This window comes from Leptinotarsa decemlineata, unplaced genomic scaffold, assembly GCF_025532065.1.
Source record: "Leptinotarsa decemlineata unplaced genomic scaffold, Ldec_3_MD MMD2_tig00004307_RagTag_RagTag, whole genome shotgun sequence".
In the NCBI taxonomy this organism is placed as follows: Eukaryota; Metazoa; Arthropoda; class Insecta; order Coleoptera; family Chrysomelidae; genus Leptinotarsa; species Leptinotarsa decemlineata.
This window is the reverse complement of record NW_027412606.1, coordinates 12,598,336-12,612,006: the sequence shown is the minus strand read 5'-3', so window position 1 is coordinate 12,612,006 and position 13,671 is coordinate 12,598,336. Positions and strand designations below refer to the sequence as shown.

The 13,671-nt window shown below is 34.9% G+C and overlaps 1 protein-coding gene across 6 annotated transcripts in view; it reads left to right on the top strand.

Moving 5' to 3' along the window:
- Nucleotides 1–13,671, top strand: part of MESK2 (Misexpression suppressor of KSR 2) — a 66,013-nt gene that overhangs the window by 39,834 nt on the left and 12,508 nt on the right. For all 6 annotated transcript variants that reach the window (XM_074179002.1, XM_074179000.1, XM_074178999.1 and 3 more), the window contains 3 exons: nt 5,455–5,743; nt 8,509–8,775; nt 11,198–11,282. In XM_074179002.1, coding sequence (XP_074035103.1) covers nt 5,455–5,743; nt 8,509–8,775; nt 11,198–11,282 — 641 coding nt within the window. The remainder of the gene's footprint in view (nt 1–5,454; nt 5,744–8,508; nt 8,776–11,197; nt 11,283–13,671) is intronic.

Here is a 13,671-nt window from a genome sequence, read left to right as displayed (position 1 = left end):
TGCATATATTCCTTTTTTAATGAAACGAACTTCTATTGGCAAACCTTGATTCAAAAAAATTGCTAGCAAGCTGTCGCCTCCAAAAATCCCGCCAACCAGCAATGGCACAAAAATCCCAATGCCGAAAACCGAACTTGGTATTTTGATGTTCGCAACAGCTGTAAACTTAGGATAAATGAAAGCAAAGAGTGAAAGCAATCAGAGAATTAGGGATAAATTGCTTGCTTATCCCAACAGGTCTAGATCCTTCTGGTCGGTAGCTAAAGCTGTTAATCAAAACTGCACTAAACCCACAATTCTATGGTTCCATTGCAACAACAGCCATAAAGAAAGCGAATCTACTAGCTAAACAATTTGCGTCCAAGTCCTTAGTCGATTTTCTGGGAAAGGCATCACCCAGTATTCCCACATTAGAATCATCAATGCCGGAAATTACTTTCCGACAACCTCTAGTCAGGCGAATTTTGAAACAGCTCAATATCAACAAGTCGTCTGGTCCTGATGAAGTGCCCGTCATCGTACTTAAAAACTACGCACCAGTATTTTGCAGACTTTTCAACCTGTCTTACAAGAAGGTGGTTTTTAGTTCTTTTTGGAAAATTGCTTGCATTCAACCTATTCCCAAAAAGGGCAAGAAAAATCTTTCGAATAACTATAGACCAGTCGCTCTGCTGTCAGTGATATCAAAAATCATGGAGAAAGCCGTATACCACCATATCCTTATATATTTGGAAGCTTCAACATCTTCAGCGATCATCAATATGGCTTTCGGAAACAAAAATCAACGGGCGACTTTCTATCGTATGTCATCCATATTTGGAATAACGCAATCGAGAAACATGGAGAGTCAAGAGCTGTTGCGCTTGATATTTCTGAGGCAATTGACCGTATGTGGCATGAGGGTTTGCTGGCCAAACTTCGATTTTCTGGCTTTTCGGATCATTTTTGTGTATGACTCTCCAGCTTCCTGAAAGAACATTTCCTGCAAGTGGCCGTCGATGGATATATTTCGAATACTTGGTGTAACGCTGATGTAACTAGGTTCCATTCACTGCTACAAAAACTCAGGCATCGGTTTTCTCCAAAAAGATAAATATCTCCGAACGGGATATAATAATGTCAGGACAGATAATTCCGCTTTCTGCTTCGATAAGTTTGTTGAGATTTGAAATGAATACCAATGTGTCTTGGCACAATCATGTCGCTGAAATTGCAAAGGTTTCTTCTCAAAAGATTGGAACATTGTTCCGAACCAGAAAACTGTACTAAGCAATTTTTGATGTTTTATCTGACCTTCATTGGAGTATTGTTCTCATGTATGGAGCTCCGCCACTGAGCATACCCTGAAGATACTGGAAGATGAAGATGCCTGATTGGAGACGCGAACATCACTTGCAAACTTGACAGTCAAATACTTTTACGGGAAGTGTTCAAGTGACTTGGCATTCAGCGGTACATATCACAAATACGCTATGGACTGTGGCTGCTCACCATTTTGAGGTTCAACTCAGTACACCTCAAACTTCACTGTTTGAGAACTCTCAAATTCAATGTGAATCGCTACTTTCGCACAGGCGCCTTGAGGATTTTCCTGTACTGCTTATGTTTTGTCTTTGAAAAAACCATTTGTTTCATTATCTGGTACCCAGTTATTCACTCACAGAAAATACAAATTTTCTCATGCCTGATCTCACATGATCAAACATGTTACTTTATGGTATTTTGAAGAAAGAATAAGGTGTCAGATTGAGACATATTCCAGGTCCATGGCAACACATCTATTTACTTTCCCAAATTGCTAATCTCTTTTGTGAAAGATATGGTTTTGATGGACTCACATATACGGTGCCAAACAAACACGAAACACAGCTTTTATCAGGACCTGCGTTAACATTAAACGCAATCGTAAGGGCCCACTCCACTACTTCGACTCCCAAGCGGGGATAACAAATACACCAAAATGGGGTCGAATAAAACTATCACAGTAGACTAAGGATTTTAAAATACTGCCCAACAGTTTTGTGAAAATTATATCCGAAAATTACTTACTAACCCTTTAGGAATTTACTAACCCTTAGTTGATTGAATGGTCGAACTGGTGATCAACTGCATCCATATACTAAAGAAGATTTTGTTCGGAACATTTTCACAGTTTCCAAAGCATTCCCGGAGTCATTTGCCTGTACCCGTCAACAAATTGGTAGTTGTGTTCTACATATTTTAGTTTTTGAATATTTATTTTAAAAAAATCCTGGAATAAAACATGGCAACCGTTCTGTTCTCTCATTCTAAATCAACAGTATACATTTCGGTCATGCTACTAGATGTCGTTTCAAGAAAATTGTCATTTTTGGCAAAACTGAATAATAGTATATTATATACCTAGGGTGAGAAGTGAGCTATTATTTACCGAGCATTTTTATATCCTGAGGCGCGTAGCGCCGAGGGATATAATGTGCGAGGTAAATAATAGCTTTCTCAGCCGAGGTATATATAGAATTTTTTTCACTACTAACATTGATATATTGACAATTTTAATTTTGGCATTAGTAATTTTCTAACAATTTGTTGAATATATCGAAATATCAAGTAGAGTGGAGCGTGTCTCTAATCAGACTGGCTTTATTTATGAATTGGGCATGTGTCAAATTTTGATATGAATCTAGGAAATATCTCATTGCATATTAGATATATTTCAATGTTCCACTTCTCTCATCGCTTCTGTATGTTCAGAACTTAGAATTACTCAATTCTGCATTATAGTGAGAAAAAAAAATTCCTTGGTTATATGATAACCTAAGGCAGCTATAAATTGTGGCATGTCAAATTGAAACGGTACAGTTTCCATGTTGAATACGCGATGTCGATAAGCGCGCAACATCTACTTAGGCCATGAAAACGTTTGCCGGCGTTTCCATGGCAACCAAACACTCTACAATGATTATTATTGCTGTCAGTTTGCCATATGCGGTTTTAATTCAAATTTAGATGTCATTTTAAAGAAGTTGAAAGATCTATATAAGTATAACGTCAATATAATTAATTGACAAATGGGTGAAAATTCAAGTGACGATGATTTAGAGATGATTTGTCATAATTGTACAATTGATTATAATTTCAAATAATTTTCAAGCGTATGTTCAATTTCCTACTCAACAAAAGTTTCTGTGTTTTTTTATTATCATTATTTACCAAGGGTGAGAAATATTAATTCTCGTTAGGAGAATGGAGTAAATAATAGTAATTTCTCAGTTTAGTAGTGAAAAAAATATTTTTCACAATTTTTTTATGGTTAATATTGCTGAAATTTTGAGGATTTCGAAATCATGACTTATCCCTCAACGGGGACTTCGGTACGTAACGACATTTTCTTTTATATACAAAGCATAAATGAATATAACATTTTACCTAATGAACATTGCTTTTTCTTTTACGACATTCCATTTTGCATTACGAATTGTTCCTTCAAGTGGTGTTCAGACAAGTGTTCGACTCCATCATACCGTTTATCTACACACGGTTTTTCCACTTTGTTAGTTGTTGATGAACGTGAAGATTCGTTTGTGTTCCTTGGTCGACCTCTTTTTTAAAAGTATATCAGAGATCCGGCGACTTTTGCCGAAATTCGAGAAGATCCGTTATCTCCTTTTTTGTGGAATGCCCAAATCCTTGGCAGCGTGACTATACTCTATCTAAGAACTGACAAAAGCAACATCAACAGCGTGGAAAATCATACGAACTGCCAATTTCTACTCTTTCTGCCAGAGCGGTATAATAAAATAAAGTCTGATTTATTGATACAAAGCAATGGACTCTAGGCGTTGTATATTTATATACAGTTTGGAATTTATCTCTCCTCTTGTAGGTATCCAGTTTTCCAATTCGAACAGAATTTGAAGCAACCATAACAGGCTTGTTATCGAACCATTTAGTTATAATTATACCATCTAACCTAATCTAACCAGGTTCGGCTCTGCTGAACTCTAAAAACCTGATTCGGTCCCCACTGGAAGTGGCACACACTGTCTTCCGACAGTCCGAGTCTCTGCATTTGATGGTTCAAATGACAGTGACCTGAAAGAAGGCGTGTAAGACATCGTAGTTCATCCCAACTGTAGTCCAACAACTGTTGTTTGGTATCAAGCTTCAAAAACGTATTGAAGTGAGCAAATCCTGGAAGATTCTGCAAGAAGTCTATAAATCTCCTTGCCATCCAGGTGTTCAGTCTTTGTTTAGCAAAATTTTCAGCGATGCCAATACCAGGTTCTGGTCTGATGAAGCTGCTTGCAGCACCCTCCTTTGCAAGGAAGTCAGCAGCCTCACTGTCTTCCAGGCCAGTATAGCCAGGAATCCGGAGCAGTCTTCCTATCGAGAGTCGTTTTTGACTATTTGCTACCAATTTAGACGTTGCTTGATAGGAGCCAAGAGCTTCCAACGCCGCTTGACTGTCCGAGAATATTTTTATTGACTTGTAAATGAGTTTGGATTCTTCCAATCTCTTTGCACAAAATTCAATACTGTAAATTTCTGCTTGAAATACAGTCGCATAGGTTCCTTCTTTTCTCATTCCATTGTCGCTTTTTGGCGTAGGTTTTTGATAACGGTTGATTCGGATAGTTCCAACACTTACTATACATTTATTTTCTAAATATTAAAGTAGATGATATGGATTGAATTATTTGTCAAAGTAAAATGTACAATGCATATCGTTCTTTTTTTTTTAACTTATTTTTTCTGGTAAATGTATAACAGATCCTGCTGCAATGCTCAAACTATTATGGATGTCGCTGATTTCTGAACTTGATCTTGGATGAATAACGGAATTGTAAACAAGTTCTGAACTTCCTGCAGGGAAAAAATTTTGATTCCACACTTTTTGATGTATTGTTTTATGTCGATTTGACCTTCGAATAGGGCCGTTTGTTTTTCTACACATAAGCTAGTTTCTTAGTGTAAATTATGACATCGTTGTAAAATTGTATTGCACAAATTTCTCACTTTCGATAGTCTGTCATTATTATTTTTTAGTCTATTCATCCAAAAGGTGTAAAGTATTCCTAATTTTTGAATATCGATTATATTATAGAAATACCCAACGATGAATTCCAGTACATCTTCCTCGTGGATATTTCAAATTATCTATTATGATGCTAATTGCAACCGTTTCTTTGATTTCTTTTGCCGTAGCTGGGGTAAATCTGACGATATTTTGTTGAACAGCATACAAGTTGTTTTTTCCAGTGAATTATATGCCATATCTTTCCTTTGAGTTTTTTCGCAAATCCCATCAACACCTGAATCATCACGATAAAAATTTGACATTGATAGAGTACTTCAATATTCTATAATGTCTGCCATGGTTTACAGTATTATTCGATGCAATTATTTGATGCAGTTTTTATCTACATCTCAATGTTTAAAGTATACTTTCATTCACAAACATTAATTTTTCAGCTATATCTATCCAACAGTAGATGAACTAGCCAATCAACTCAGCTATGTTATGACTCACTTCAAACTTAAACAGTTCATTGGCTTTGGAGTTGGCGCTGGAGCTAATATATTATGCCGGTTCGCTCTGAATCACCCTGAACTGGTATCTGCCCTTTGCTTAGTAAACTGTGTTAGTACGCAAGCAGGCTGGATTGAATGGGGGTACCAGAAACTCAATAGCAGACACTTGAGATCAAAAGGAATGACTCAGGGAGTTTTAGATTATCTGATGTGGCACCACTTTGGAAGGGTAAGCACCGGCAATGATGTATGTATGTATGTGATGTATTTCGAAAATAAATGTTTCCAATTTTCTATATATTCTTAATACTCATTGATTATTTATTTCAGATTTATTTTTTCATCTGCAATACAACAAAATGCATCTAATATTATATAATATGATTTGAAATTCCTAAAAGAACAAATACATATCAAAAATTAAAAAGAATAATAGCTGAAAATAACAATTAGATTAAGCAAAAAACCCTGATATGAATGAAATAGAAGTGAAAAGAATATAACAATTAACCAAAAAATAAACAACAATAAATAAGAGACTCCAAGCCAAGTTACTTCATGACGTTTCGATTGTTAGTATCTATCATAGTCTTCGGGTGATGACTGGACTAATTCCTCGGAGAGATTACTATTAATGGGACATTCGAGTACTTTCACTTATCTCCTCTTTTCTCTTTCCGCTTCACCGGTTTCGCGGGAGATCACCTATAATATCTTAAGTTATTGTTTTTTTATTTTTTGTTTAATTACTTGTGATGCATGTTTGGAACCTTTGATGTAGTCATGAATATTAATGGAGATTTTCTCAACAACAAACCGTTATTTTAACACCTCGACACGTGTTTCGATCACCAAGTGATCATCTTCAAGAGGAACGGTTTGTTGTTGGGAAAAAACTCCAGTAATATTTTGTTTGATTGTTTCATTTTTCACTAGTGTTTTGTTTCACTGTAATTTCATTTCAGGGTTTTTTGCCTAATATAATTGTTATTTTCAGGTTTCCTTTTTACTTTTTAATTCATATTGGTTTTTTAGGGATTTCAAATCAAATCAAATGGTTGTCCGAAGTAATGAAATTCATCATGAAACATTGTCAATCACCTTCATACAATAAAAACTTGATAAAGACTCAACAAAGAAATTTCGTTCGATCCCAGACGTTGGATTTGAGGGGCGTTATTCAGATCGAATTGTATCGCTTGTAGAACAGTAAATAAGGAACTCGTGTTCCCTGGGGTTTCAGCACGTATTCTTTCTTTTGGAGACTGTGTTTCCGACGACACTAATGTCGAATCAATTTTCAGGTCGTTCAGACTGTTCAGTAAGTTGTAGAGTGGTGGACTCACGATCTGGTCTTGCAACATCGAGTTGATGTAGCAGTAATTGCCTTGATTAAGCAGACCCCTTGGCTGCAAACTAACTGCCTTACCTTCAAACGTGTTTGTAGATAGAAACTGCCCCATCCTATAAAACAGTCAGAATCCACGAACTGGTATAAATTCCTCTTCAACATATTAATCTCAGATTTAATACCTTTTCGGATACAAAATTATTTTAGTATCAAATGGTGCTTGGAATCAAGTTACAAATGCATGCATGATCATAACTTTTGTATATAGCTATGTCTTATCTGGAAAATATTGGGGCAGACCAAATTGAAATAATTCTTTCGTTTGAATTGACCTTCAATGAATTTTTATTCAGATATAAATTTTACATATAATGTAGCTGAAACGTGTTGACGTCACCCGAAAAAATATTTATGACAGGTTACATATAGTAAACACATTTTATATTTGATTCGATCTATAGTTTCAACTTTCTTTTCGACATCTTTGACATTATATCATACATTTTTTTTTATTGAAAGGGGTATATTTTTAAGAGATGCTAATTTATTGGGGAAACATTTTTGGCTTTCTACTTCTACTTCTCCATCTTGATACTGAAAATGTGGGAATCTTCTAAAGATAGAAAGGAAGCGAACACTTTCAGAAAAGTTATTCCGTACAAATATGTGTAGATCATGCAAAGAAGTAACTTTCAGACAGTTATTATTGACTCCATTTCTGATACTATATTTTTTCTTTGTTAGTTACCTTAACTGATTTTTTCTTTGGGATTGCCAGGCTGTCATTTCTTCCTCCCCTCCCCGATAGACCCTTAACCAGGAGGGTTAGGCTAGGTTAAGTCCAAAGTGAGTGGGTCTATTCGACCCTCCACCGCAACCCGCAAGGGTTTATTGTGGCTCACACCTATTCACACTCGAACAAATAAACCCAGCTTCTTAACGAAGCCGATTAGTTTGTATGGTGAGTGGTCTTTCAGGTAAGAGTACGGCTCTACAGAACTCTAAAAACCTGATTCAGCCCCCGGGAGGCAGCACAAAGTGTATGCTCTGCTGTTTTATCGTTAATGAGGTAGTCGGATAGTCAAGATGTGAGATTCCCACCTTAATATCCGCGACAACCTCCCTATATGAGGGTTTTTGCACGTCAGCTACACCTGACGATGCCTTAGATTCAATCGTGCAGGGCTTTTTAGCCTCTGGTTTTGGTGAATCACTTGAGTGCAGACGTTTGCTAACCTGCTCATGGGGGGTTTGTTCCTCCACCTGAGACAGATTCTGTGTAAGCCGCTCAAGAATTTGGTGCAAGGCCGTTTCATAACGTACCCCGCTCTTGAGGAGACGACTCAGTCGTTTCCTAGCTGCACCACCAAACCGTTTTTTGAAGTTCAGTTATTGGATCAGGAGTTGGAGAGTTGAGAAGCTTTCGCTCCTGATAAAAATTTACAAAAAGGTCAATTGGAGTCGTAAGCTCTGTAGACTCAGCGTCAGAAAAAATTTTTAAGTTTACTCTGTCCATAAAAGTCCCACAAGATCAGGAAGATAGTCGTAGCTCGGAACTTAATGATAAGGTTTAAATATTCACTGTGAAAAAATATATTTGTAATGAAAATGCACCAAAGTAATTCAGTTTCTATCAATTTCAGCAAACTGAAGAGCGCAACCATGATCTAGTTCAAGTGTATAAGAGTTACTTTGAGAGAAATGTTAATCCTACCAATTTAGCCCTGCTCATTGACAGTTATGTCAGACGGACGGATCTCAACATATATAGAGAAATGGACCCCTTGAAGAAAAAACATGCATCGTTGGCAATGCCTGTGATGAACATAACTGGATCTCTAAGTCCACATATGGATGACACCGTTACATTCAACGGGCGACTAGATCCAACCAATTCTTCCTGGATGAAGGTGAATAATATTTTTTTTTACTACCTTGTGTGAAATTCAGTTCCATGGTTCAATATTTGTATGTGAACGCATTTGTGCGTGAAATCTTTTATATCATTTATTTCGTAGGGGAGCGACAGCTGAATAACATAGAAACAGATTTTTAAACAGTTTTTTAACAGGCTGTTCTTATAGCGCATACGTTTTGACAATTCAGTAAGCGAGCATAATAATACGTCTAACATTTCACCATGAAGTTGTTTTGCTTGTCTAAAGACATATATTTCAAATCCCATATTGATTCTTGGAATGAAATAGTTGGGGAATTTGAGTTTAGCTCTATCATATTCTGAAGATGTAGGAGTCGCGTTCGTTGTGGAAATTGATGATGACGTATACAAGTCATAGACATCCTCTCCTACGAAATGAAGTAGCACGGCAGTCTCTCTGGAATATTCTGAAATATTCATTGTTAAATGGGCAAACTAGTAGCATTTTTAATAGCCTTCTCGATGCCGAAAAAAAAAGTGACAGTCACATTTTCAAAGTATTTCATAAAATGATATTTTTTTAAATGGAACACTCTTTATTTTATCATTCATTTCGACTCGTAATAACATTCTCAACAACAAAGCTCATATCACCTTTCTTCTTAAAGTTGAAAATGAGCGACTTATGTGGAAATATTTATTGCCTTCACTAGTACAAAAATTTTTTTTGGCGAATAAAGAGCTATGAAATATCGAGTAAATATTCAAAAACACCCCCTGCTTGTTGAACACATATTTGGGCCCTCCTCTTGACACTACGTGTTGCTTTCAACATAATTCAGTCGTCAATTCTATCAGCCATAGTTTCAATATAATTTTTCAGTTCATCTACATTATTATGTTTCATTTAGTACTCTTCATTTTTCAGAAATCCCCAAAAAGTAAAAATCTAGAGGTGTCATGTCTGGTGAAAGAGGAGGCCACTTAACAGGACCATTCGTAGCAATCCATATTTTTCCCAAAACAGTCTCGCAACATTCTTTTTACGCCCATAACGGAAATTCTTTTTATTATACATCACACAATTTGAAAACTTAGCCTGATCGCTCTATATAATATTTCTATAGAAGTTTGGATTTTGTCTACATTTTTTCATAAACCAACAACAAAAACCCCCAATCGTCTCTCAGGGTCATCAGGTTATAGTGTTTACACTGGTCTTAACTTATATAAGGAAAAATCTTGTGTTCCTTCAGAATTCGTTGAATGACAGACGGTGGAACAGCTGTTTCTCTAGATGAATTTCTTATGGAATTATTTGGATTCATCTCAAAGTAGGCTACAACCTCAATTTCTGTATCTTCAGATATTACAAAACATTTTTTAGTTTTTCTCTTCTCCAAAAATTTTTCATTTTTCCTGAATCGACGATGAAGCATAGCAAAAAACGCCAATTAGGTAATTCATAATCGGGGAGTGAATTGCTGTAGTTTTGGAGTGCTCTTACGCAATTTTTCTGGCAAACCAAGTAGGATTCTAATATATCACATATTTCTTGATGGGAAAACTGGAATTTGAAAAATATTCGAACATTGTCATGATATACTTGAGAATATTTGACAAGTAGTATTTCAACGAAGGTTCAAACAACTTGATAACTCATAATAATTCAGTTTCATCGAATCGAACACATTTTTTTCCAACCACATTAATATGTCGCTCCAGTATTTTCTCTTCTATACAAAAACGGCGTCAATGTTATCATTATAGCAGACATATTTTGGTTCACAAAATAAATACGGCTGGTGGAATGACTTTAAGATGGAAATTATCGTTTTGTAAATTAATACCAAATAGCTCAGTGGGATCAAGTGAGTGGTACGACAGGATGATCACCAATTCCACGAATTCAAATTCCAGCGCAATTTTTTATTTTTGTTGTTAGTAACAAAATGCCAAAAGGAAGAAATTTTCTGTACTAGTGATATAAATAAATATTTCCACATGAGTCGCTCATTTTCAACTTGAGAAAGAAAGGTGATATGAGCTTTGTCGTTGAGAATGTTTTTACGAATCGAAATGCATGATAAAATATAGTGTTCCATTTAAAAAAAAAATATATTTTTTTGTTTGCGGAATTGAGAAGGCTATTAAAAATGCTGCTAGTTTGCCAATTTAACCGAATTCCTAGCATCAATAATAACGGAGTTGGCATGGTGCGGACTTAATTTGGAACATCCTGTATACCTAAATTGACGCCATCAATAAAAATACATTTTCGACTAAATTTGCTTTTGTGTGGTTGTGAAACTCTATTTTGTATTTGCAGTGTATTTTATGATCATGAATAGAATTGATTTCGTCGAAACATAGTACTGAATGTTTTTTATTATTTTTAGCATTATAAATGAACATGCATATTTCCAAATGGTATATTTCTCTATATTTTTCAGATCTCTGACTGTGGAATGGTTCTTGAGGAACAACCCGGGAAAGTTAGCGAAGCCTTCAGATTATTTTTGCAAGGAGAAGGATACGGTAAGTGAAAACTTATGGGATCCTCAAGACGTCAGTTATTGGTTTAGAGTAGAATTATAACATCTAGAACTTATGAATTGTTGTTTCCTTCTGAAGCTATCAATGAAAATAAGTGGATGAAGTTTCCTGAAACGTAACAACTGATTAAGATGTAAATCATCACTGCCACTTACATACACGCTCAAAACACTGCTTTGCAATTATTCAGACAACGATTCGAACTGTTTTCGAAAAAAAAGTTGAGTTTGTTGTCTTATAATAGGCATTGATAAATTGTATAATTGTTTTTTGTCACTTTCAGATTTCACTATGAGATTGAGAACTAGAGTTGAAAAATGCAAAGTGTTGGGTAATTCAACTCATTTCATCTATTTTGAAATTAATAAGATATCAGCACTAAGTACCATTAATAAAATAGTAGGGGTCATTAGAACTTCTTCCAATTAATGACATATTTTAGTTCAGTGGTTCTGTTGTTGCCATATTTCTGTTATGTGGCAAACCATAATACCCAACATCCATTAATGTGCAATCGGTTGGAAATTGCGATGCACAAAGAGATGAGTAAAAGGATTTCTTGAGGAAACATTTGTTTGAATGTGGTTGACAATACTTTTTGTTGAATGCTATAGATCTCTTTAAAACTAGATATATTCTAGTCCTTCCTATGAAGGTAGGGACATTAATATAATGTGAAATTGTAGTGACTCACTAAGATGATTGCGATTACTATCAATCATAAAGTCTTGAGAAATTCGATTTGAAATTTCTGTTCTGTTTTTCCAATTTATATATTCCTAACATTTCAGTTGATCTTAACAATATTTGTTTCAGCATTCTGATTTATATTTTTTTAGGCTTAGGTTCGTATCCATTCGTTCTCCACTCATATTTAAAATCCAAATTGTTTGAACGTATAATTTTCCTTATTATTTATTTCTGTACTTATAGGAATGAATCTATTCAACCATTTCAAATAAGAAAATAGCGTTTCTTCTGACAATCTACATATATTCCCAAAATTTAGTTAATTTTTTGACGAAGTATAAATATAATTATGTTTTCGTTCCTGTTTCCTGTCGTGATTTTTTCTGGTGTAATCGTTTCAGGATTAAGAAAGCCTCTTCTTTTATTAAAATTACAGATATCTCATAAACTGACATATTAATAAATATTATTGGAGTTTTTTCCCCAACACCAAATCGTTAATTTTACACCTAGACACGTGTTTCGATCACCAAGTGATCATCTTCAAGAGGAAGATAAAACTAAAAACTACTCAAAACTAAACCTACTTATACTAATCAGGTACATCATACAGGTAGGTAATACCACCCTAAATTAATTTTACAATTGGCCTTTCTATTATTTACAATATGTCCTTATGTGTGTTTAAATGTTACAGCTATATATAGAACAATTTTCAGCTATATAAAATTAGTTTCACAATATTGCCTATCTAAATATATTACAATGTGTGTTTTTTATAGTAATCAGTAAACCCAACAATATTATTTCAACAAGCTATATAGTATGCTATTTGGTATTGGTCCATTATTGTTATTCATAATATTATTATGTTTACTTATTTCTACACTCTCATAGGCATCTAGTTGCCTGTTGTTGTTAACTTGTCTAACTAATCTTAAAAAACTGAAGTCTATGGAATGTTTTTGTAGCAAAATATGATGGGCGACTGCTGATTTTTCAGGTCTTCCATATTTAAAGTGTGCTATGTGTTCCTTATATCTCACTTTAATAGATCTTTTTGTCTGTCCATAATATTTTGCATCGCAGTCCTTACATTTAATTTCGTAAATTCCAGACTTTTCCGAATTCTCGACTTTGTCTTTTGGACTTCCCAAAAGGCTCTGCAGTGTATGACTTGTTTTAAAAACCACCTTCATACCTAGTTCCTTGAAAATCTTTCTAAAGTTCTTCGTATATTGGTGGTATGGAACTGAGATGTATTTATCTTGGTTTTTGTCCAAAAGTCTAAAAGGGAAGTCCAAAAGACAAAGTCGAGAATTCGGAAAAGTCTGGAATTTACGAAATTAAATGTAAGGACTGCGATGCAAAATATTATGGACAGACAAAAAGATCTATTAAAGGGAGATATAAGGAACACATAGCACACTTAAAATATGGAAGACCTGAAAAATCAGTAGTCGCCCATCATATTTTGCAACAAAACCATTCCATAGACTTCAGTTCTTTAAGATTAGTTAGACAAGTTAACAACAACAGGCAACTAGATGCTTATGAGAGTGTAGAAATAAATAAACATAATAATATTATGAATAACGATAACGGACCAATACCAAATAGCATACTATATAGCTTGTTGAAATAATATTGTTGGGTTTACTGATTACTACAAAAAGACACA